A 23,718-nucleotide genomic window follows, 5' to 3' on the forward strand; every position below is an offset into this window, starting at 1 on the left:
CACAAGTGAATCCGATTCTAAACCTTCCCCCCAACACCAGAAATGATGGCATATGGAACCCATAGTATAAATTTCTGACAATAGGTTGCAGAATCAAGCCTCGGTGCTTCATGGGTTCTCCAGGTTACTCTTATGAGAACATTCTCGGGTGTCTGCAACATTATGACAACTTCTCCCCGTGGAAGCCAATGGCAAAACCCCGATCAAGCCATCACGGTCCTGGCATATACCAATTATCAATCCTTTTTCTTTGGCAATTTGAGCACCATCGCCTGCGTTGCAAGTGAATGATTGAGATAGGTTTTACTGGTTCGGAGCAATGAGTTCGACCGTGCTGACGGTTGTAGAAGACAGACATGGAGTTTCATTCCTCCGCGCTGAACCCAAGATTATGATACTCTGACATGGCTTGTTTTAGTCTCATCCAACCATCTATATCCCATCTAGAGCCACTAATCACCGAATTTGCTTTTAGGCTGCAGTCTGGGCTGGCCGTGCTTGCTATCCTCAAATAAACATAACGTAAAGGTGAAAACAACAATAAATACCTTCTCGGGCCGCCGTTAACGTTGGCTAACCAATACCTGGTGCACAGAAGCGCCGACATTGGGAAGTACAACCAGGAAGCCTGTTTTGATATAGCAGCCCCTTGCAACGCTTACTGCGTCAGCTACTGTTTTTTGAATTAGACGAGCTGATTGTTTGATCTTGCAGTGCCAAGCTTTGTTGTGTACACATATCACAGGTTCGGTTAGATTCGAAGATCCTGCTCTATGAAGATGCATGCGCAGAAAAGTCTCCGAATGATCAGTTTCATTTCGTTCTGGGCTGTCTCTATAGGTCAGACTCTGATCTATATAGTTCACTCCCCCAGATCGCCAGCCATATTGTATCACACATACTCCTCTCAAACACATGTATCCTCTCTGTCGCCCGCCTTCACCCGATATGGCAATTCAACCGACTTTACCCTCTACCCAGACGGGAATTATTCAACACGAAGGGGGCGTTCTTCAAATCACGCCCGGGTTGCCTCTTGCAGAGCTTGCGCCTCACCAAATGCTGGTTAGAACGGCGTCTGTTGCTTTGAATCCTTGTGATTTCAAGATGCCGTTGAGATTTCCCAGTCCGGGCCTCTGGGATGGTTGTGATTATGCTGGCACTGTAGTTGCTCTTGGTGCTGAGGCAGCCGCACAAGGTCGTTTCAAGATTGGCGATCGAGCTTTCGGGGCTGTTCAGGGATCGAACTTGTCAGATCCACTGTCTGGAGCCTATTGCGAGTATATTCGGACTGAACCAGACCTCGCTTTTCATGTCCCAAAGGAACTGACCCTTGAGAATGCGCCGTCCATTTCGGGTACAGCGATTGCAACTCTTGGTATTGCCCTCTTTTGGTCTCTTCAAATCCCTGGAACTTTGGACACTCCAGCAGCTAAGTCGGAGGATATTCTGGTATATGGTGGAAGCAGTACCCTTGGTCTTCTTGCCATCCAAATGGTGAAGTTGTGAGTTCAAGTCCTTCGGTATATATAGAGGAAGATCAATAACATCCGTGTAGATCTGGACATCGAGTCATTACTACTTGCTCCGCACGCAACTTTGGTCTTGTCAAGTCCTATGGAGCTGATCTAGTCTTTGATTATAGCTCTCCAACGTGCGCGGAGGACATCCGGGCTGCTACCAAGAGTGCACTCCGCTATGCCCTCGACCCTTTCGCTGAAGCAAAGACTCTGCGGCTGTGTCATGCAGCCATCGGTCGCACAGGCGGCCGCTACTGTGCTCTGGAACAGTATCAGGAGAGTCTCTGCTCACGCAAGACAATCAAACACGAGCTTGTCATGGGAGGTGCTATCTCTGGACGGGGCGTGGAGCTCCCAGACCCGTATGGCATTCCACCCCGACCCGAGATTGGAGTTTGGGCTCGTTCCTGGTACCGAACTGTGCAGAGTCTTATTGATCAAGGCAAAATCAAACCTTGTCCAATTGAGACCATTCCTGGTGGATTCGATGGGATTTTGAAGGGCTTGGACATGCTTCGAAATGGAAAGGTTTCGGGGAAGAAACTTGTCGTCCCGATGGTAGAGTTGAAGTAGAAACGTGTTGAATTGAGTGGAGTTTACTTAGAAATCTACCTATTTGAACGCATTTTAAATTACATCTTATACGGGAAACCCCAATATCAAAGGCCATAACTACCTTTTAGCTGCTATGTCCCAATACCGAGAAATACTTCCACAAATGTATTCTCAAACCCTCAGTCATGAACAGTAACGTACTTGATGAAATGTTTCCATGAAATCGAAAAGAAGAATTTTCGCCTTTTCTCATTTATGATCTACTCTAGGTGGTTATCCACTTTGCAATAGCAACCAGGCACCACAAGTCAACCCTAGATCTCCGAGTGATAGACCATCCGAGCAATTACCTTATCATTGCCCTTGGTGGTGCTGATGTTCCTGGTCAGGTACTGGTTTCCATCAATCTCCTCAAACCCCCAAATCACCTCGGCGTCCCAACCCTTCAGGGAATTCTTGGCCAGTTCCTGAATCACTTCTTTGTTGACACTGGATTTCACCAACTTCTCACGAATGGTGTCTTCCAAGATCTCCGAGGTGTTGATGTATTGCAGCCGCATAGTCAAGTCTCCAAAAATCGGCAACGAAAGTTCCTGCAGACTTCCATCCAAAGGATAAGCTCCTTCGCTGTCGAAGTTACCGGGGCTCACGACCTGCTTCAGACGAAGCCTTGTAACTGACTCGCTCGAGGTAGTGCTATCCGTTTCTCCACCTGAGCTTTCATTGGAGGTGGTTTGCCAGAGTTGCAGCGACAATCGGGCATGCTTCAAGGCTTTGCGGACGATCCAAGGGACGCCTTGCTGTTTTCTTGTAAGCGGTTTAATGCCAGCTCATCTTTATCGTGAAACTTACCAAAGCAAAGACCTCCTCGGGGTCGGTCGAGTACTTCCGGTTCTAAAGTCGATGTTGAATTCATCTTCATTCGATTCCTTAGTAATGCAAGAAACTTACCAGTATCCAGGTTCCGGTAATGTCGGGTAGAGTCTTTGGATCGAGGGCAGACATGACTTCGGTATCAATTCCGGAATAGAGATTTTGTTGTCTTTTGCTGAATGAGAAGTTCCAGCCGTCAGACGAAGGCATCCTTTTAACTGAATTTGGCCTGGTAAATTCAAAATCGACATAAGATATTCGAATCCAAATCGGACTAACTCGGACTCGGCGTCGGAACTATGCAGGGCAACCAAGTGTTTCAATGTCTATTAATAATTTGGATCCAAGGTATTTCTCCGATTTTACTCAGTCTATGCGTTTCTTAGGGCTGACTATTGCCAAAAAGACGGCCGGCTATATGATCTTGACTCTGACTAAGAACTAATACTGTCAAGAGAACCGAGGTAAAATAGGCGCAGGGGCTGGTTACTGTAACTGCGTAATATTGGGTTATCTAAGCCTTTGAAATGATTGGAGTGAAGATAGAAGTATATAATACCAATTTGCACGGACTTAGTGGCCCAGAATGTTGTTGATCTCCTTCACAAAGTTGTTGTTCTTCGCACTGGGTTCGATAGGGTCTAGACCCATAGCAACTCTGCCAGCCTCAGACTGAATGTCTCCAACTTGTGCCCTGTCGGAGAATTGAGATTCACCAAGGCCACCGGGGAAGTCTGGTGGGGGAACACCCTTCAAGAAAGCATTACGCTGCTGAGCGATGTATTGCTATTGATTGTTAGTGCAAGAACGTATATACATGGTGTAAATAATCATCTTACCGCGTTGTTGGGGGTCAGCGGGACCGATGGGATATAGAACACACAAGCGTCGTTCTTTCCTGTGTTTACGGTCTCGGTTCCGTGAATAGTATCGGCGCTCCAGAAGACTGTTAATTTATCATTAGCGCGGTTCACGTTTTTGACAGCGGAGTAGTCTTACCGGTGTCACCAGTCTCAACAGTAGGGTAGGGGATCATAGTCTCGCCGAGGTTGAGATGAGGGTGGAGGTCAGGGGTATGTTCTTGGGCCGTTCCTGGGTTGGCACCATGCAGATAAAACTCGCCTTCTTCATTATCAAGGGAGAATTTCCATCCATCCAAGGAACCCTTACGAGTAGGTTTGAAGAAGGGTCGCAGCACCCAGTAGGCAGTGGTGGGCTGCAAAATAGGATGGACGACAAGTGTGCCTGAGTAATGAGCGATTAGCGTTTGATCAGTCTTATTCTCATAACTTAACATACCTTCTTGGGGCCCGTGGCGAGAGAGTCCGAGCCAGCTTTGGAAAGCTCGGAAGACAGAGCAACCTCCCGGTGCTTCATACATGTTCATATTGGCATCAAGACGGCCAGTCAGATCCCATGGGTTATACTCGCGCCACTGGTGTGGCGTTAGTTGTCTGTGTTGCTGAAGGGATATAGGATCTACATACCTTTCCCTGGAAGATCTTGCGGTAGACATGGTTGTAAGAGCTGTCTTCCCATCTCTCAACACCTCCACCATCAACATGAGGCGGAAGTCCAAAGTGTCTGTCACCAGGAGGACGGATTTGAACTCGGTCAGAGTAAGTGAGAGGAACCGAAAGATCAACTATTTCGTGTCAATCAAGCTCTGTGCGTAGTGTATTTGCAAGGTCTCGTACTCTTCTGATCTGGATCGGCACGATACAGTTGATTCATCCACGACTGCGTGGCGAGCATATTGGGGTGTGACCTCGTCTTCATTTGAGAAGGACTCCAATAGGATTCGTAAATAACCTTCTTTTCTGCATCTGACGGGAATCCCTTGAAAGAGTGTCCGTCAAAGTATTGACGAACATCAGACAGCAGGTCCTCAGTTACACCCTTCGGCACGACGCCTCTGACGACAGCAACACCAGTGCGTCGAATGGCTTCTATATTCGCCGGGGATACATGGCCAGCCTGGATATCGGAAAAGTTCAATTGAGGGATAATCTGATTCCGTTGGTATCTAGTTCTCATCAATGGATGTGTTGAACATACAGCCTCGCGCTTGGTAGCGACCTCTTCAGTCCGAACTTTCAAAGTCTCAACTAAATCATCTCAAGACTTTTGAATCTCTTCTTCGAACCCAACGGTCAAATTCTTCTTCAATTCCCGGAACCGATCGGGAAGTGGTGCGCTCTTCCTGCCAGAGAAAGTTGAAAAGACAGAGGAAATATCGCCCTCCTGCTTATCCTTGCGAGTAAGAGTCGCATCAGTTGCAACAAGCCGCTTGGTTGCTTTGCCTACGCATTTGCCTGCACAAAAGGTAGTGCACTTGAGACAGTTCGGTGAAATAAGTCTGTTCATCGTGAGGGGTGAGTGTGTCCTGTCGTGTTTGAGAAATTCACACAACTTGGGAAAAATCATATCTCGACTTTCGCTAGGGGTTATATACCTTCTTCTGCAACGCCTTCGGTGTAAGATCTGGTTGCCTCCAGCGACCGATACCCGAAACCGGTAAGACTCCGCATCATCGGCTGGTCCCAGTCAAGTAGGTTGCCGGTAGAAATGACTTCGATGCGGAGTAGCTGAAAGCACGCCCCCGCGGGGAAATCTCAATCCTGGGGCGTATGTCATTGAACGATGAGATCCACCATATAGATGGAACATGTTAGCAAGCAGGACAAACTGGGGTGGATGAGATCGAAAGCAATACCATTTACAGCTCTGGGACTGAAGTTGGCATAGATAAGCTTCGTATAGACTTAGGGCGGCAAGCCTAATTAGGTAATCTAACCGCCATCCGCAATACGTTGAAAAACTTCGTATGGCAAACTATGGGGACTTCGTCTTTGAAAGCCAGTTTACTACCTTTTTTTCACTGTCTTCGCTTTGTCCGCGGCTCAAAATTCACCTTTCTTTCTGTTTTTCAGTCAACGAAGTCGGTTTCAAAAGGCCATGCAATAGCAATAAACCGGTAATTGGTTATTTTAAACTATTATACTCCAAGCTTCGCAGGAAACGATCGTTATAATCAAAGGAATATAGGATCTCGAACAAGCTGTCGTAAACATTTCATCAAATCCATCAAGGACATTTCACACGAATCTTGCTCCTGCGCTAAAACGAGATCGCGGATAGTACGTGGCCAGCTGCCTTCCGCACTAGCTCCAGTGGAACTAGATTCTTTCAGCCCTGGATTCTGGTTATATCCTGATAGCAACCCAAGCAGCTCGTCGATCTGACCCATCGCGCTAGAGCTGAGGTCGACCAGAACTTGAACTTGAACAGCGAGATTGCCATCCATGTGAAATTGTCCAAGCTGGAGCTTGGGTAATAGCAAATACATTGCTGCGTCCACAGGAGGTATTTCGAGAAAGAATTGATATAAACGCGTAAAAATAGCACGGTAGATGCGAGTCAGATAGCCATGTGCCTCTAAGACACCTAACCACAATGTGATATCACATTTTGGGCTTATGGTGGTCATAGGCCGACCAGGAGAAGTCGTCATTGCTGGTTGATAACCGGAATCATGCGATACTATAGTGGTCGCATGTTCGTCCAATCTGTTGTCGCTGACGTCTTGAAATACTAAATTTGAATATTCAAGTCCACCCGAAGGGCTTTGAGTCGGTGACTTGGCAGGAGTGAATGTAGAGATTTCGGGTACCATGTGCAGAGATTTGATTACTTCCAACAACCGGGATGAATGGTTGTGTATGCGACAGATTGGAAGATTCAAATGGGCAATGGATGGATTGAAGAGATCGTTCAGGAGAGGTTCAGATGCAAGCACCGCCGAGTCCATTTCAAGCATCTCTAGGTCCTCATGAAGCTCTATCTTAAGCTTCAAAAGATTTGTCCGCACATTCTTGATCGTGTTGGGTTTTTCTTGACGGTGTACCCTTGGAAGAAACTCGGCCGGGTTTGGAAGAGTCTCAATGTTGCCCCAAAAAGATTCAGGAAAGTTCTCTGCTTCAAACATTGGTGCTGTTCCGGGATAGATGGGCTGTCGGTCTGGTAAAGATATTTGACCGGTAGTTACACCTTCGTTGCCGACATCCGTTGAGATATCAGTACCAAGAACCGGCGAATAAAGAGATTCATCACTGTGCTGGTGCGTAAGCTCTGGTAGAGCGCTTTCAGAAGGAGACTAATTTGAACTTGAGGTCAGTGGTTGAACATTCAGTTTCTTATTTGCTCTAGGCACCGACTAACCAGATTATAATTCTCATTAGACCAGTGCGGCTGTCGACTCCGCGATTCAAAAGGATTGGGAAACACCCGAGGATCTAGCATGCCTAAAGATAGGTCCTCAGGCAACGAAAAAAGGTTGTCTCCAGAGAGATACGGCAATAACATCTGATCATCCCAGCAATTTGACTGAAGGGTAGTTGGTATCCCTGGGTTTGTGGATGATGACATAACACAGCGTCCTCCTTTGGCGCTGGATGACTTTGGAAGCATCGACATCAGATCATGGCCATGGCCAAACATATGAGCATCCCGATCTCTCTGAAAAATGCTCTGATCATGATTTGAAGGAAGGAAAACAGGTGTCGTGTGGTTCATACTGGTGATGCAGGGCTGTTGAGCCTTGAGGCAACGTTCACAAGACATGCCATTCATATGGCCACGCTCACAACGTAGCTTCTGCCCGCGGCATTTATCACAAGCAGACCGCCGTGAGTGTCGATAATTAAGAGTTGGGTGCATCTCTAGAAAAGAGGGATAAACTTATTGTTGTAAGCTGATGATATGAAAAGGTTCATCTCAGTGGTCAAGACCCCAGTCTCATATGTACTTTTGCTTATATCTAATCCAAAACAGATAGGCCCCAGGAACCGACTAATCGGTTCAAGTCCTATCTATGAACATATCCAAACAGTCTTCAGGCTCGAGGGAAGACAGTTCTATTGGAAATCACGGCCCAGGGAATTGGTTAGAAAAGCGCGTGGACAGGTATCACTGCGTGAATGCCTTTCCTTTGGGAAGCTCTGGAACATAAGCCTTAATTTGGTTAGACAGGGTCATTCAAAGTGATTGGCTGTCTTTGCTTGATTTGGCATATTGACCCTAAGATGTCCTCACTTTCCAAGCAAAAGCGTCTGAGCACTCGCACAACATGTGTATAGACGTGCGGATATGCGGACAAGAGTTCAAGGGGTATTTTCGTTGCATCCAAGATCCCAAAGCTGAGCCCCCTTAGCCCTGGCACGAGGTGCATCGCGATTCATGGAATCCGTTACACAGGAGCAAGGCCAGCGAAGTATGGAGCAGCATGTCTGCGCTGGTACCACATAGGATGATTTTGTCTCACAGGCCCTAGTGTCCCGGGTTGGTATCTGACTCGCGGGTTCTACGGTAAAGACCTAGAGGGTTGAGGAAAACGCCTTTCACGAACCGTTTATTCCGTGCAATGTCAAAGTACTGAGCAGGTATTGTGATATAGTGAAGGTTGACAAAACCAACAGATTCAAAGTACACTGGGAACTTGACTGACACGTTTCAAGTGGATCACGCTAACCTATTCGTTAGATATGAAACAAGTCACAGCGTGGTGGACAGCGCCACGCCACTATGGCAAATGTCTGCCTAAATGTAATGACCTTGCAGAGACCACATGTCCCAGGAAGACGTACCGGCGGGTATTTGGAATAGTGGAGCTTGAGCCTCGGGCCACATTGAACGTTCAGAATTAGGGGCATCCTGCGCAGCTGAATATGTTCCGGCTTAAAGGGTATGGCTAGGCTCGCCTTTGCTTTCTTTTCCTTTTCCTTTCTGTGTTCTTCTTTGCCCCTTTACTCTCTTCCGCCCGCTCTTTCATTGCTGACCGTCGCAGAGTGGAGAATGCAAGCAAGGGATTGGAAACCCGACTACGCCCCTGGCTAGTTCTCGGCTTAATTAAGAAGATTTGGAATGATCATCGAGCATGTCGGGGATAGGTATGACATTTCAAGGGTAAGCCCCTTGTCCAAAATTCCCGCCTAGTCTATATCCAGCCCAGCTTTAGTCTCGACAGTAATGACAAGCAGAAAGACATACTGAATTACTTGGAGCTGGGGATATCCCGGGCCTGGAGACGGTGGAATACTAATAGCAATTATGTCTGGACAGCTGTGTTGGGTAGTCATTGTATGTACATTAATATAAACAGCAGAGATGATGACCGAAAGCAAGGATCATGAAGAGATTGTGTTCGTCACAGAGCTTTCCTTCCAGCCTTTGATCATGACACGGACACCTTGACTTCCATCTCTTGGGTGGCCATTGAACATGTCTTTTGCAATACGAACATCATCGATGGTAGTTTCGTACAGCTCCATGTCAAATTCTCGGAAGATTGTAGCCACAGCCAAGAGAATCTCCGCCCGTGCAAGACTGGCCAATGTTAGTTCGTATTCGAGATTGCATGGTCAGGGAAGCTTCACGTACGGAATACCAATACATTGTCTGGAGCCTTTGCTGAAGGCGACCATGTATCTCTCGAGATACTTTCGCTGTTCTGGATCCATCCAGCGCTCTGGGATGAAGCTCTGCGAGTCGGGGAAGATGTCTTCATTATGGTGCATGAAGATGCCTGTCATGCCAACAGGTGTCTATTGATTATGATGTTAGTGCTAGCGGGTTGAAATTGGACGGATGATCTATTACCCCAGGCGGAATGACCCAGTCTTTGTATTTCATAGGATCGACTGGAGAACTACGTTGAAGTCTTGTCGAGATAGCATTTGTGAGTCTATAGATCGGGTCAGTAACAATGCACTTGGGGTATGTCCTACTTGCGATAGCAACACGACAAGAGCTAATCTCGCTTCGTACCTTAGTCCCTCGAGCATGATAGATGTCTGTTACTGTTAGATGTTGTGTTTCCTAGCCAATGAGATGAACCGGCACTTACCAAGTAGGGCATGGTCTCATATTCCACCAAAGACGCTGTCCCATCAGGATCAAGACGGTTCAACTCATCGCGTAGCTTCTGCAACTTGTCGGGATTATTCAAAAGGTGAAAAGTAAGTGTCGTCAAATTCTTTGCAGTGGTTTCTCCGCCCGCGGAGATGACCGTGAAAATTTCCTGACTTAAGCGACTAGCCGATTTTTCCTCCGCCGGAAGCTTGCTGTCCAGCAGCGCATGGAACAAGGTATTCTTCGGCATACTGGCCTTCTCATCCGTCGAAGTCGCACTGGACTTCTCACTGTCGATAATCGAGTTCGCCAGCCGGAGACTTTCTACCTTCTGGTCGATGACCGGGCCAATATCCGGGTTGAGGCTCACAACCAACCAACGTGGAAGCAATTCGAAAAAGCCAATGACCCAGCGGAACTGCTTGAGCTGTACTCCCATGGTGACGATTGACTGAATTGTCCTGGACCATTGTGGAGTAAAGTCAGGGTCATCTAGATAGTGGAATGACTCGCCCATGGAATACTCCACTACCACATCAGTAGTGAATGCATTGAACGCATGGTACATATGCAGTGGGGTGTTTCTTTCTTTCCAGGCCTTCATTCCTTGGCGTAATTTATTCATCATGCCACGAAGCATGGGCTCAAGGTGTCGAATTCGTTGCTGGGAGAAGAACGGGTTCATAGGCTGCCGGCGGATCCGGTGACGACGGTGATCGACAGAACCGAAGGCAGAGTCTGGGGCTCCGAACATGCCGGTCAAATGAACCGACTTATTGCGAGGCTTGTCTCGGGAGTACAAGACGTCGTAGTACTCTGGATCGTCGATGTGGAGTTCATAAGGACTGATCCTCACAATCGGACCGTACTTTTGGTGCATTTTGGCGATTTCGAAGGTGTATTGACCACCGACATATGAATCATAGTAGAACTCATACCACATGGTCATCGCGGCCAGCTTAGGTCCGGGGAAATGAGCAATTGGCGAAAGGTATAGCCGATATATAGCTAGTGACAGCAGGTAGCCCATGCCAACCACGCCGAGGGCGAGGCATGGGTGCGCGACAACAAGATGCCACCACGCCATGTTCCACAGGATTTCAGAGGAATCTATTGCGAGCAGGGGTGAAGAAATCCAAAACCACCCCAGCTTCACCCTAGAGGGCTCCTTTTGTGTGCCGTGGCTGTGGGGCCACTCCTGTCAGAAAACCGTGAACAAAGACATAATGCGACATAATGCAACTAGACCGAATGGACACAATACCGTGATTGGCATCCATACTGTCGGGACTCTCCTGAGGTGGACTTGTGGGCTCTCGGAAAGACCAAGAGAACCTCTGGGGCTCCGTGCAGGAAGAAAGAATATCTCCAGCCTATCGCGGGACACCCGTTGGAGCAGAAGTGGCTTATAAAAGCGACGCTAAATTGCCCGTGGGTCTAGAAAGTCCCGTCCAGAGCACCGGGATCGTCTCGAGTCCTCCATAGAAGATATCCGGATTTGACATCCCGTCCCAGAAAGTTATTTCATGTGCACGGGGACTCAGTGGAACCTTCACAGGCCCATCGGTTAATACGAAGATCAAGTGTGGTGATTTTTTCAAGGGAACAAGAACACAACCGAGTCATGCTGTACTATTGTCAAACAGGATTCTAGCGTTCGACTGTTATAGTTACCGTTAGCATAACCAAAGGACGCGGAGGAGCAAGGATTGTGATGAAAGCCAAGGCCTTTGTTCCCCATTAGGAATAGTGACAGACGTCAAAGTACCCACACAAGGCCGTTGTTTATTCAAAATTTTCATGATTCAGGGGAGTAGATCCCCTGATGTGGTAGCATTTGACGAGGCATGCATCCCATAGCGTCAAAGTTTATCAGACTAACAAATTGTAGGATCGTCTTCAGGTTGTCCGAGTTCCAGCGGAAGTTTTATCCTCTCGAATAAAATTACCGGCAAATTGGGTCAGGTTGGGTGATTTCTCTGCAAAACTCCACCTAGACTCCGATACTGTCTTCTTCTTGGGCCTCGTCTATCGAGATTTAGAGTCTCAAAATTGAATAGATCTATACCCCAGCATGTTCGCGACAGGTCAAACCACGTGTTCCGACTGTCTGGGTCCTGGATGAAGGACTGCAGGGTCATCACACTGCAGAGTGGGGGGATGTCAGACCTAGACTGAACAAGCCACCTGGACATCATTTGAGATGTCGTCCAAACTCGATTCTTCGGCATTAAAATATGCCTTGTTTCTGTGCTGCGGCCGGTCGGTTGCCTCGCACGAGCGAGGCGTATCTTGCCCAATTGCAGTCCTCGATCAAGCCGGTACGGTGATTAGCCTCGATTCAGCTTGCGCCCGCTCTGACGTTCTGCAGAATCGCCTGACTTTGAGGGGCAATTGCGGTCAGAGGCACCGATTGAGAGCACAGATCATAGTACTTTGCATGTTATGTACGTTTGGACCTGAGTTTGGTGGCCTCTGTTGACTCGTGTCAGACTGCTGAGCCCTGAAGCGGGGTCGTTCCCGGATGACTTGGAGGTCAATTCTCGATTTGAGGAATATTGGGACATCAATTTGGAATCAGTGGCGCTTCTAGCTTCGCCGCTCGTTTCCGGTTATCATAGTCGATGTGTTGACATCAAAGGCCGACCGTGCCTGGGTCAGTGCTCCCTTCCTGGATTGACTGAGAGTGCAGTGGGCTCACGAAGACAGAAATATGCTATAATGTCTCAGAGTCCCTATCATATGTAGCGAACAACACCAGTCCATTGGATAGTACCCCTACCATCAGTTCGCGAGGTCCGACCGACATGGTACTGCATCATCAACATGAGCCTATTTACTTCCGCCACGACATAACAACAGGTCAAAGTGTGTATGTGTTCCCCCAGGCAAAAAGCGACGTTCGCAATTTGGTACATGGTCTTTATGAAGGCCTCCAACAAACGGAGCCGTGCTCCTGTACAAATAAAAGCACCTGCAGATGCAAAGGCGAAACACGGCTGCATCCGCTGGCCTTGCACTCAGCTATCTTATTCTACACCCTCTCGACACGATCAACCGAGCTTGACAACCTAGTGAAGTGGCTCCTATGGATCGAAACCCAACTCCACCAAGGCTCCCTCTTCGAAATAACAGACTCCGACCGCTTCTCCAAATATGTACAACTACTGCACAAAATGTCTCGCAACCTAATCACACTGGAACACAATAACCAGCGCGACACATCAAACATCGACCACCTCTTGCAAGATCACACCCGACTAGGCCGACTAGCGAAACGTTACAGCGGCGGTGCACACATAAACAGCAGAGTGCACGAACGAGTCCGAGACGACCTCCTCGCTCTACGCGACTTCTGCGAAGACAGACATCGTCGTATCTTCAACCTCCGGCAACGTACTAACAATTTTATCACGCTACTTTATAACCTGATTACAGGGCATGATAGTACAGTCAATCTGCGCATAGCTACGCAAAGCGCGAGCATTGCACGCGAAGCACGTAAAGACAGTATGTCCATGAAGATCATTGCGGCTGTGACGTTGATTTATCTCCCTGCCACATTTGTGTGTAGTCTGTTCGGGACGAATCTGGTTGCTTTTGATACGTCTCCTGGCTCGAATGGGGCGGAATTTCTTGTTTCGCGGTGGTGGTGGCTTTATTTTGCTTTTGCTATACCGTTGACTGTGTTGACTATGTTTGGGTTTTGGCTTTGGCGACGATTTCGGGGAACGCCGAGTAATATTCAGAAGAAGTTTACTGACTAGTGTAAGGATCTTACTCCGTAAGATCTGATGTTCTGCAACGAATGGTTTTAACGTGGCGTTGTGAGTAGAGACGGTTCAGTATGGGCTCGGTCCATTATCACATCAGATGGTTGTTTTACTCTCAAAGCATTGGCGATTCCTATCATGCCTTGTAGTTATTAATACGCATGGATTCTCATTGTTTTTTTGGTTAACCTTCACCTGATTATGAGCCGAGATGAGATGCGCGCCGAGGTCCGAATGCGGGGAAAGTCGACACATTATATACTTAGCCTGACTGGGTACAACCACCAATGCAGTATCGCCATTATGAATTTCGAGCTTCCATCAGAGTTGAAAGCTCATATAGAGTCTATCAATTCATTTATCCGTTCAAATATCCTGCCACTGCAGCACACAGGTGACAATGATCGGTTCTTCGATCACCGTCGTGAATATGCCCGAACCGATTGGGACAACAATGGGAACCCACAAAAGGAGTGGGAAGAGCTTTTATGTACTTAGGTCAATGGTACTAGATATTCCAAGCTAATTATGCCAGGTGAGGCACGCAACCGAGCTGATGCCGCTGGTTTCTATCGATTCGCCCTACCCCAAGTATACGGCGGCCAGTCCCATCCAGATACCAACCTATGGATGTCAGCTATTCGCTACCACCTAACCTCGCACCCAGTATACGGTGGCGGCCTAGGCCTCGCCAACGACCTCCAAAACGAGCACAGCATCGTAGGAAACTTCCCAGACGTATTAATGCTCCACCACTTCGGCAACGAAGACCAAAGAAAAACCCTCATACCAGCACGTCTACAAGGAACCTTCCGAACAACATTCGGCCTAACAGAGCCCGACCATGGAAGTGACGCCACATACATGTCCACAACAGCACGTCAAACCCGAGGCGGGTTTGAAATCACAGGGGCAAAGAAGTGGCAGACAGGCGCGCATCACTGCACGCATTTCCTCATTTTCGCCCGGACTTCAGGCCAGCCGGGATCTGCACAGGGGATCACTGCTTTTCTTGTTCCCCGTGACACGGCAGGACTACGCATTGCTAGCTACGAATGGACGCTTAATATGCCCACCGACCACGCAACTGTCGTCCTGAACCAGGTGTGGGTGCCCGAGTCGGCGGTTTTGGGATCTGTTGACCAGGGACTAGCCATTGCGCAGACCTTTGTACATGAGAATAGGATCCGTCAAGCAGCCAGCTCATGCGGGGCAGCAAGGTACTGTCTTGATCGGAGTATTGAGCGTGCCCGGTCCCGGAAAATATGGGGTGAGGGCAAGACTTTGGCTGATAACCAGGCTATTCAGTTCCCGGTTGTTGAGCTTATGACTCAGGTTGAGATGTTGCGTCTGTTTATCTTCAAGACAGGCTGGGAGATGGATCGTGTTGTGGCTGAGTGTCAGGCGTCGGGAAAACGGCCATGGGTTGAGATTGAGCGCCGACTGAGTGATCAAGTAGCCATGTGTAACTTTTGGGCGAACCGACTTTGTTGTCAAGCTGCCGACCGGGCCATTCAGGTATGTTGGCTTTCTCGGATACTGCATGAGACATGGCTGACGGGTTAGATTCACGGGGGCGATGGGTACTCTCGCCACTACCCTTTTGAACATATCTATCGTCATTTCCGTCGGTATCGCATTACCGAAGGGGCAGAGGAGATCCAGATGCGGAAGATTGGCGCGTATATATTTGGATTCGCAGGTCCGAAGAAAGACACGGCTGCTCAGCAGTCCAAGGCTAAGATCTGACCCCTCAACACAATAGCCGGTTATCGAGGTCAAGCTCGGCTGATTTGATATCACTCTTCTGTGGTTAGCATCCAAATGGTACTTGACCAAAGTATGAAACTTCTCGTTTCAGAACCCCCTGCATATGCGTCCAGGCGTCAGGAATGTAAGAATGTTGAAGCCTGTAGCCTATCATTGCAGACAGCACTACAACATAACTATGGAATTACTGTCGTTAACTAATTGCTCTCGTTTATACAAGTGCAGTGTGAGCCCCTGTAGATTGATAACATGCTTGCTCCAATGGCAGCCTTATAGACCCACTCGTGGAAAATTCTGGCGTTCGATATTTAAGCTTAAGTCTGAGACCTTCGCAAAGTTGCCAATGTCGAGATATACATGTGCCATCAGCCATGGAATAGAATTTCATGTAGATGATGTAGAATTATAGACCAAATGAATCTGATACTCTCGTCAAGTCTTGTCTTTCCGGATGGTTCGACTTTTTACCTAAGAAAAATTCAGTCTTCTCCACGCCTCCGAGCCCCACCAGTCAAGCGAAAACGGGTATTCGAGCTCGAGTGGAAAATTTCAACATTGACTTCTTTCGTAACCTGTTTACTGCTGTCATTCCATCGCCTTTGCGGTGCTTTGAGAGATATAGTTGTGGTGGTCCAACATGGCTTCCCAGGATGCATCCACCGACATCAAGAGCTCTGCGAACGAGATTCCAACTGAGCCCAAAAATGGCTTCCAAGACACTAAGCAAGCGGACGCCGAGCAGAGCTACCCGGAAGCTAATCCCGGCGAGCTGAAGCGCAAACTGAAGAGCAGGCATCTTCAGATGATCGCTATCGGTATGTATTCGTCTCGCCTCTCACAAGCAACGTGCTAACCAGATGCAGGTGGCACAATCGGAACAGGTACACAGCCAATTCAAGCTCAATAAATAGCCTAATCTAACGATTTCTAGGTCTCTTCATCTCCAGCGGCACTGCAATCGCATACTCCGGACCCGCAGGCGCATTAATCGCCTATATCTTTGTCGGCTCCATCGTATACTCGGTCATGAGCTCCCTTGGCGAGGTCGCAACATATATCCCAATTCCCGGTGCCTTCACGTCGTATGCGGCACGTCTGATCGATCCTAGTCTCGGTTTCTCTATGGGCTGGATCTACTGGTTCAACTGGGCATCTACCTTTGCGGTCGAATTAACCGCCACCGGAACTATCATCCAGTACTGGAACAAAGATCTGAATATTGCGATTTTCATCGGAGTATTCTGGGTTCTGATTACGGCTTTAAACTTCCTTCCTGTCAATTTCTACGGCGAGTTGGAATTCTGGTTCTCGACTATCAAGGTGGCAACTGTCATCGGATTTATGATCTTCGCCATTTGCATTGACGTCGGTGTCGGAGACCAGGGCTATATCGGCTTTAAATACTGGCACAACCCAGGAGCCTTTGCTACATACTTGGTCAACGCTCCGGAGTCAGTTGGCAAATTCGTTGGCTTCTGGGCTGTCCTTATCCAGGCAGGCTTTTCCTACCAAGGCACCGAGCTTGTCGGTGTGGCAGCAGGAGAGACCGAGAACCCCCAGAAGACCGTGCCCTCGGCCATCCGCAAGACCTTCGTCCGTATCCTTCTCTTCTTCGTCCTGACCATCTTCTTCATTGGTCTTCTCGTCCCATACGACAACAAACGCCTTGCCACTGCCGAAACCAATGCCTCTTCTTCGCCAATGGTCATCGCAGCCGATCTAGCCGGAGTCAAGATCCTCCCCAGCCTGATCAACGCCGTTCTCCTCAGTGTCGTCCTATCCGCCGCAAACTCCAACGTCTACAGTGGCAGTCGAGTGCTTACCGGACTTGCTTACGAAGGCTTCGCCCCGGCCTGCTTCGGATGGGTCACAAAGCACGGAGTCCCATACATCAGCGTGTCATTTACCGCCCTGTTTGGCCTACTAGGCTTTATGAACGTCTCCAACGATGCCGGCCAAGTCTTCAACTGGCTCGTCAATCTCTCCAGTGTCGCCGGATTCGTGACATGGGCCTGTATCAACGCTTCGCACATCGCTTTCATGCGCGCCCTGTCTGCCCGTAACATTTCTCGCGATACCCTTCCCTACAAGGCCGTCCTCCAGCCCTATCTTGCCTGGTACGGGCTCTTCTTCAACGTCCTCATTGCCCTAACCCAGGGATTCACGTCTTTCATCCCTGTGTTCAATGTCTCCGACTTCTTCGTCGCTTACATCTGTATTATCGTCTTTGTGGTGCTCTACGCTGGCCACAAGGTCATCGTCCGTCCAGCGTTTATTCGCTCTGCCGAAGCTGATCTTGACACCGGTCGTCTTCACTACGAGAAGGTAACTGGACCACCCAAGCCTTGGTATTGGAGAGTATGGGGCTGGGTCACCAAGTAAGCAGGATGATATGCATATTGATTCTGGTCTGAATCTGAACCTGAACATTTATTTAATTTGCGGGGGACATGTGCGATTATTTCTCATTAGCGCAAAGCACAGTTGCCGAAGTGAAGTGTGTGGTATATATAACATTTCTCTTTTTTTTTCACATATATTGACGAAATGAAATGGTCTTCGCAAACCCAGACCTATTTATCACCCAATCCAATACCATTCTCAAACTAAAATATAAACCCCAATTTATATAGAACAACTCCCGTTCCGACATGTCCTGTGTGCAAAATACGCACGCTGTTCGCACAATTATATCCACTTGAATTGACGCGCCACAACACAGATTCCACCCAATAGCGCCGTGGCACCGGTGCAGACTACCAGTGTACCATAGCCACTCCCGTAAGCGCCATATGCACGCCCACGCCAGTTGTCTGCTTTCAGCAGAGCCTCGCTCAATGGGCCACTGGCTACATTGCCGATTCCTCGGCCCGTCTCCATGAATGGGAAGATGACCGTCGCGTCTGCAGCTGGGTTGGCGCGTTGGACTTCGTTGGAAACGCCCGCCCATGTCGATGAGAACCCGCCTGCGAGGAGGCCGTAGGCAATGCAGAAGATGTATAATGGTGCGATGGAGGTTGCGAACCCCCAGAGGAAGAAGACAGATAGGACAGTGCCGATGGTTGAGATCAGGATACAGGTTGTGATATGGTATCTGTCTGATAGGAATCCCATGCACACGGAGCCGAAAACTGTGGTTAGGTTGACTAGGGTGACGGTGAGTGAAGCCATGAAGTCATTGGCGCCGAGGCTGCGCGCGAATATCGGGAGGTAAATTGTTGGTAGGAAGAATCCGACTGCTTCCAGGGTATTTCCAAGCTGGTAAACAATGAAGGTCTTGTCGTATAAGAAATGGAAGTTCAATCTGTGGTACTGAACCTCTCTCATGGGAATTCTGGGTCGGTGGAAATAGAGGAAAGGTGCGGCAAGTATAAATAATGTCACTGCTGAGATTCGAAGTGTTGCGTTGATTCCATATTGGCCAAGTAGCCACTGGATGGCTAGTGGGAAGATGATTCCCGATATACCGGACCCAGCCTACGGATACGGTTAGCTTGATTCGGTATAAAAGGAACACTCTAACTCACCCAGACAATTCCAAAAGCAAGGCCTTTTCGCTTTGCAAACCACTCCGACATGAACAAGATGGTTGGAGTGTATGCTAAGCAACCACCAGTTCCAAAGCCAATTCCCTGTGATAAGATGAGGTGTGTCACATTGGTGGAAAAAGAGCTCATTGCCAAAGAGAAGCACATAATGCAAACTCCAGCAGTAGATACCCACCGAGCACATGAAGGCACCAAAATCATGAAAATGATCGCCAGTGGGGCAATGAGATACGCGATGCCCTACGCCATGCATTAGCTACTTTCAACGCCATTCTCAATACTGTATGTCTCACCATAGCACAAGTACCAATGATAGCAATGTGTCCAGATCCTGCAAATGGTGGATGTGAACTGTAGTAGTCTTGGAAAATTCCAAAGGCAAAAGCGTATCCTGCTAATGTATTAACATCCATCGAACTCACGCAGTAGCAACGTCTCACATACCCCATACTAAAGACTCAAGCATAGCAGAGGCTATAAGAAAGAGCCATGCCTGCGTACCTCCATCAACAGGAGGTAGCTTTTCATCATCGATGATACACCTGCTGTCGGACTGTTGATCAGACGAGACAAAGTCTGTACTCCGACTGGTGAAACTTGGAGGATAATCCTTGGCTTCCATGATGCTCAATTTCCAAGGCTGAGGAGGGAAGATGTCTCAGTTGAAAATGCAGTGTCAAAAAACACGGTCGAACCTCCCTTGATGAAGGGGTCTGGCGCAGGCGGTCATTCAAGAATAAAGCTGGGCTCGGAGCTTGCAGGGAAAATAAGCTAATCAGAGCTATCTGCATGACGAAATAAATTTCCCTGAAAGGATTCCTTCCAATGAGCTAGTGCAAGGCACATACCTGGAATCCAGGCGGACTTTGGTCCCAACAATGTGATCCTAGCTCCTTAGATGTGCCACTCAGTAAGGTTTTGCATGTCACGCGTGTAACATTATCTCATTTTTGAAATTTCAATATTGTTTTGATGGTGTGCGGACGGTTAGGAAGAGCTCGAGGTGCACCTCATATGTGAGATATGGGGTATATGCTACCCGCAGTCCGTAACGAGATCACTGCTGCATGTTCGTAGCGCACACTGCCAATGCACAGCAGGATCTGCTCCAGCAATGATCCAGGAAAATGTTAACAGCCTTGTCAAAGCTTGGTCGGTTTTGTGGGTGCACGAACCGCCCCGCTCGGGGATTAATTAGGCAATGGAATGTTGATCGGACATTGCATTGCGGTATTGGTGCTCTCGGAGCCTTATCTGCTGATAGTCTGGTATCCTGTGGATGTAATTGGTAGTTGCAAGTACCGAAGGAGAATATTCCATGACCAAAGGGTGAGAGCACCGAGCCCTTGGGTGATTGAAACTTCATGCAAGTCCATCGAGACAGTGTAGGGCGTCATGTTGAAACTTGGAATGGGCTTCGAGCTCCCTTATCAGGAAATTCAGACATTGGATGCAACTTTTTCGTTGGGAAGCTTTTTTAAATAATGTCACAGGGCCCGTGAAAGTTGCTTGCTGTGTGAGGGGAGGCCTTCACAGGCAACATTCTTGTTGGTGGAGCTGATGCGAGCTTAACCAGTCAACCTACCGGAATCATGATCCGCACCCTCTCAGCGTTTCATACTGTCATAGTATTCAAGGACATATGTCCATCAATTCTTGACACCCCTGCTCGCCACGGTCATGCATCGGCTGGGTTAGTGGATTCTTCTTTTAACTAATATCACGCATGGACACGCGTCAAATAATGATTGTACAACCGGAGAAAAGCGACCCGACTTGAAACAATATTCAGTTTGAGTAGGATGACTTCAGGAGATGCTCATGTCGTCCGGACGATGGCGTGTGATGTTCTTTCCTGATTTGGTGCTGACTCATGATCATGGCCTTGGAGCCTTCAGGCCTTGCATATCAGGAAGGAGTATAAGTTTGCTGTGTTTGCATTCTCTATATACCAATTGGTTCACACGAGCATGCCATAATAAGATCAGCTATCTATCAAAAGCACGCAATGCAGGCTTTCAGCAACTTGCACCGCTTGGGATGTTCGAGCAAGCGCTACTTGTCTTTCCACCAGTAATGCTAACACTCTTCCACGTCCAGTCAGAGCAGGCACCCTTGGCGCAGAGAATATAAACGTTCGTGCCACTACTCTTAACGGAACCCGTCACCCCATCGAGAGTGAGATCGGTAATCGGGATGCCATCTGTGGGGGTTCCAGTGGGACTGCCATTCTCGTAGTCCTGCTCGATCACAACGCCGTACTTTGCGATATTGGAAAGGGTAATTCCCTTGTAGGTAACGTTGCTGACGGAACCAGTTGCTCCATATACTGTCTTGATTCGTACACCTGTTTGAGTGTGTCAATGGCTACAAATTTCGCCAATTAAGGTTTCTTTATATTCGCATACCATTGTCAGAGTTCTGAATGACGGAGTTTTCAATGTGCACATTGTCAACCACGTTGTCACTTCGCCCTCCAACAGATCCGATGGAGAGTCCATGGCCTCCTGAGCAGAGACCTCCGGTGAAGGTGATGTCCTAGATCACATTAGCGATTGATCTATCTTTTTCGAACCTCGAGTCAATACCGTTCCAGAATTAACCGCCAGACAATCATCCTGATTGTAAACAGTTGCACCAGTGATCGTGATGCCCGAGCTAGATCCCACATCAAAGGCATCGGTATTGTGGCCACCCTCATCGACATCGCCATCACTGTTATCAATGGTGATTCCACTCAAGGTGAGATCCTCCGCTCCATTGATACTGAAGACCTGAACAGGGGAGTTGACAATCTTGATATCACTGATGGTAGATTGAAACATTTTATGCGCATAAAAGAACTTGGGCTTCGTCTTGCCACCATTCGTGCCCTTTCCATCCCACCAGCGGGCACCATCTCCATTCAGAGTTGCACCCGATGCGCCTTTGACGGTAATGTCTGTGCCGGACACCGAGACAAGAGGACCCGACCACTCTTTGTAGCCGAAGGTTGTTTCACCCTGGAAGATGACCTACCATGAGGGGGTGTAATTAGCAGCGTTCTTCTTGTCAGGTATGTGGGTAACCCTACTGTTGTTCCGTCATTCAAACCGGTCAAGTCCAAAGTAGTTCCCGATGGGACAGCCACTGCCGACAACACAATGGTGGAACAGGCGGTCTTCGACTTGCTAGCCGAGGAAGCACCCTTAGAACCAGAGAACGTGCAAGTGGTTGCTCTCTCCTCCAACTTGGCTGGTGCCGTGACCTGAGGAGCGGCTGGCTCTGGGAGTGCATTTGCAACGGCTCCCAGAAGGCCAAAAATGTAGAGGCTTTTACTTAGAATCATGATGAATCACAATGATGTTGATGAATCGATATTCAGAGTAAAAAATGCGATGCAAAGCGTGATAGTCTACTAGAAACATCCAATCGTTCCATAATCCAATTTATACTTGTTGCCTTCAGCCCTACACCTCATCTCGCTTCGCTTCTTCAGGAGACATTGCCAAGCCGCTCCTAATCAAGTGAGGACACGATTCCGTCCCAGACCCTGCATTAACTGGTTCATATTTCAAAGTTCAGGTTTCAGCCCTGTGTGGAGGAGCATTTCCATCCAGAACCAGGAGTAATTGCCACGAATCGCGGACGGCTGGAATCCCGTTGCGCGATGCCATTCGTGGACAAACAAGTGAAATTAAGCTCCCTTTCGGGCGCCACAGTGCATCACCCGGGCGGGGAGGTAATATTCCCCCGGAGAGTAGCTTGTTTGATGCATGCTGTCAGACAGTGCAATTTATCCGTGGGCGTGGAATGGACCCTGGGGTGCATGTCAACATGTACGTGTTCGTGGGGTTATATTACCCCTTTCGAGATATTTTTTCCAACGGCACAAGCGAAAATCGTATTATTGAACGTTGACGCTGTTAACATCATATTTAGAACGTTTTATTCAGTCTGACTCTCTCTCACACGGTCAAAGAGTGGTAGATTGGAAAATTCGCGGTCCTTTCTAACGTGTGGCCATATATATAACCAGGGTTACCTGACCAAGTACCACCGCAAACTCCGAATTTCAGACCGCATACTATTATATATTAGCCCATTGGACATACAGCAAGTTTTGGTCTTTCCATATTTCAAAAAAAGAGATCAGCGATAAATTGAATTGAGATCGAGTGCCCGATCATTATTTGCCATTTGAAACGGCTGACTACTGGAGCGGGCTCCCTAGTTTACACTTTAGACAGCAAAGGAATTTGTGAACTGTAGACATCCATCGCAGGCAGCCTAAAGTGTGTATGGGCCTGATGCATTAATCACCTGGCTTATAATTGTGACAGCCAATGCCAATGCATAAGTGGAAGATCAGCGAAAATGATCCCAGACGACCAACAGCACCGAGACGAGGCTTGACCACAGTAAGGCACGACTACATTCTAGACCGAGGCTGACCTTGAATACTAAATGTGTGGCCCCATAAACCACAAGAAAAAACACCGGATATAGCACTAGCGTCGAAATTTGCCAACAGTAAACTCATGTCAGCTAAACTGGTGCAAGGTCGATTTCCTAGCTTTCAGCATGGCGTAAAATGTCGGACTCTGCTGTGATTGAACACAAACATGCAGTTGTGAATGTAAATCACCTTGATCGATCTGATTTAACTTTATGAATCTGCAAATATCCAGCCAGAATTGGTTGGATACAGCTCAGGACCCGGCAGTGACATCGCCACAATTGCCGATCGGAAAAATTTTGAGGTCCAAAAACCCAGTTTTCCTGTTTAGT

The 23,718-nt window shown here is 48.2% G+C and overlaps 10 protein-coding genes across 10 annotated transcripts; 4 read left to right on the forward strand and 6 right to left on the reverse strand.

The window, feature by feature from the left end:
• Window positions 1–915: 915 nt before the first annotated feature.
• N7508_003009 (zinc-binding alcohol dehydrogenase family protein) lies at window positions 916–2,093 on the forward strand (the record flags this gene model as incomplete). The annotated part of the gene is made up of 2 exons (XM_058461075.1): window positions 916–1,505; window positions 1,559–2,093. 2 exons carry the CDS (start codon window positions 916–918, stop codon window positions 2,091–2,093), a joined length of 1,125 nt encoding a protein of 374 aa, XP_058321652.1.
• Window positions 2,094–2,389: 296 nt separating this feature from the next.
• Window positions 2,390–3,080, reverse strand: N7508_003010 (uncharacterized protein; the record flags this gene model as incomplete). The annotated part of the gene is made up of 3 exons (XM_058461076.1): window positions 2,390–2,875; window positions 2,928–2,969; window positions 3,027–3,080. 3 exons carry the CDS (start codon window positions 3,078–3,080, stop codon window positions 2,390–2,392), a joined length of 582 nt encoding a protein of 193 aa, XP_058321653.1.
• A 441-nt stretch (window positions 3,081–3,521) lies between these two features.
• Window positions 3,522–5,482, reverse strand: N7508_003011 (DUF1479 domain-containing protein; the record flags this gene model as incomplete). The annotated part of the gene is made up of 8 exons (XM_058461077.1): window positions 3,522–3,734; window positions 3,788–3,894; window positions 3,948–4,193; window positions 4,248–4,383; window positions 4,436–4,593; window positions 4,646–4,974; window positions 5,095–5,263; window positions 5,404–5,482. The coding sequence occupies 8 exons, from the start codon at window positions 5,480–5,482 to the stop codon at window positions 3,522–3,524; spliced, it is 1,437 nt and encodes a 478-aa protein (XP_058321654.1).
• A 500-nt stretch (window positions 5,483–5,982) lies between these two features.
• On the reverse strand, window positions 5,983–7,667 carry N7508_003012 (Zn(II)2Cys6 transcription factor domain-containing protein; the record flags this gene model as incomplete). Its single annotated transcript, XM_058461078.1, has 2 exons — window positions 5,983–7,104; window positions 7,170–7,667. 2 exons carry the CDS (start codon window positions 7,665–7,667, stop codon window positions 5,983–5,985), a joined length of 1,620 nt encoding a protein of 539 aa, XP_058321655.1.
• A 1,466-nt stretch (window positions 7,668–9,133) lies between these two features.
• Window positions 9,134–10,944, reverse strand: N7508_003013 (cytochrome P450; the record flags this gene model as incomplete). Its single annotated transcript, XM_058461079.1, has 5 exons — window positions 9,134–9,332; window positions 9,387–9,550; window positions 9,606–9,690; window positions 9,774–9,799; window positions 9,853–10,944. 5 exons carry the CDS (start codon window positions 10,942–10,944, stop codon window positions 9,134–9,136), a joined length of 1,566 nt encoding a protein of 521 aa, XP_058321656.1.
• A 2,089-nt stretch (window positions 10,945–13,033) lies between these two features.
• Window positions 13,034–13,624, forward strand: N7508_003014 (uncharacterized protein; the record flags this gene model as incomplete). Its single annotated transcript, XM_058461080.1, has 2 exons — window positions 13,034–13,253; window positions 13,296–13,624. 2 exons carry the CDS (start codon window positions 13,034–13,036, stop codon window positions 13,622–13,624), a joined length of 549 nt encoding a protein of 182 aa, XP_058321657.1.
• A 309-nt stretch (window positions 13,625–13,933) lies between these two features.
• On the forward strand, window positions 13,934–15,379 carry N7508_003015 (acyl-CoA dehydrogenase family protein; the record flags this gene model as incomplete). Its single annotated transcript, XM_058461081.1, has 3 exons — window positions 13,934–14,120; window positions 14,166–15,148; window positions 15,197–15,379. 3 exons carry the CDS (start codon window positions 13,934–13,936, stop codon window positions 15,377–15,379), a joined length of 1,353 nt encoding a protein of 450 aa, XP_058321658.1.
• Window positions 15,380–16,037: 658 nt separating this feature from the next.
• N7508_003016 (uncharacterized protein) lies at window positions 16,038–17,782 on the forward strand (the record flags this gene model as incomplete). Its single annotated transcript, XM_058461082.1, has 3 exons — window positions 16,038–16,215; window positions 16,264–16,281; window positions 16,332–17,782. The coding sequence occupies 3 exons, from the start codon at window positions 16,038–16,040 to the stop codon at window positions 17,780–17,782; spliced, it is 1,647 nt and encodes a 548-aa protein (XP_058321659.1).
• A 306-nt stretch (window positions 17,783–18,088) lies between these two features.
• On the reverse strand, window positions 18,089–19,570 carry N7508_003017 (uncharacterized protein; the record flags this gene model as incomplete). The annotated part of the gene is made up of 4 exons (XM_058461083.1): window positions 18,089–18,877; window positions 18,928–19,188; window positions 19,242–19,339; window positions 19,393–19,570. 4 exons carry the CDS (start codon window positions 19,568–19,570, stop codon window positions 18,089–18,091), a joined length of 1,326 nt encoding a protein of 441 aa, XP_058321660.1.
• Window positions 19,571–20,966: 1,396 nt separating this feature from the next.
• N7508_003018 (glycoside hydrolase family 28 protein) lies at window positions 20,967–22,276 on the reverse strand (the record flags this gene model as incomplete). The annotated part of the gene is made up of 4 exons (XM_058461084.1): window positions 20,967–21,295; window positions 21,357–21,486; window positions 21,537–21,962; window positions 22,022–22,276. The coding sequence occupies 4 exons, from the start codon at window positions 22,274–22,276 to the stop codon at window positions 20,967–20,969; spliced, it is 1,140 nt and encodes a 379-aa protein (XP_058321661.1).
• Between the last annotated feature and the right edge of the window lie 1,442 nt (window positions 22,277–23,718).

Source organism: Penicillium antarcticum, assembly GCF_028974205.1.
Source record: "Penicillium antarcticum strain IBT 31339 chromosome Unknown utg000003l_segment0_segment0, whole genome shotgun sequence".
Lineage (NCBI taxonomy): Eukaryota > Fungi > Ascomycota > Eurotiomycetes > Eurotiales > Aspergillaceae > Penicillium > Penicillium antarcticum.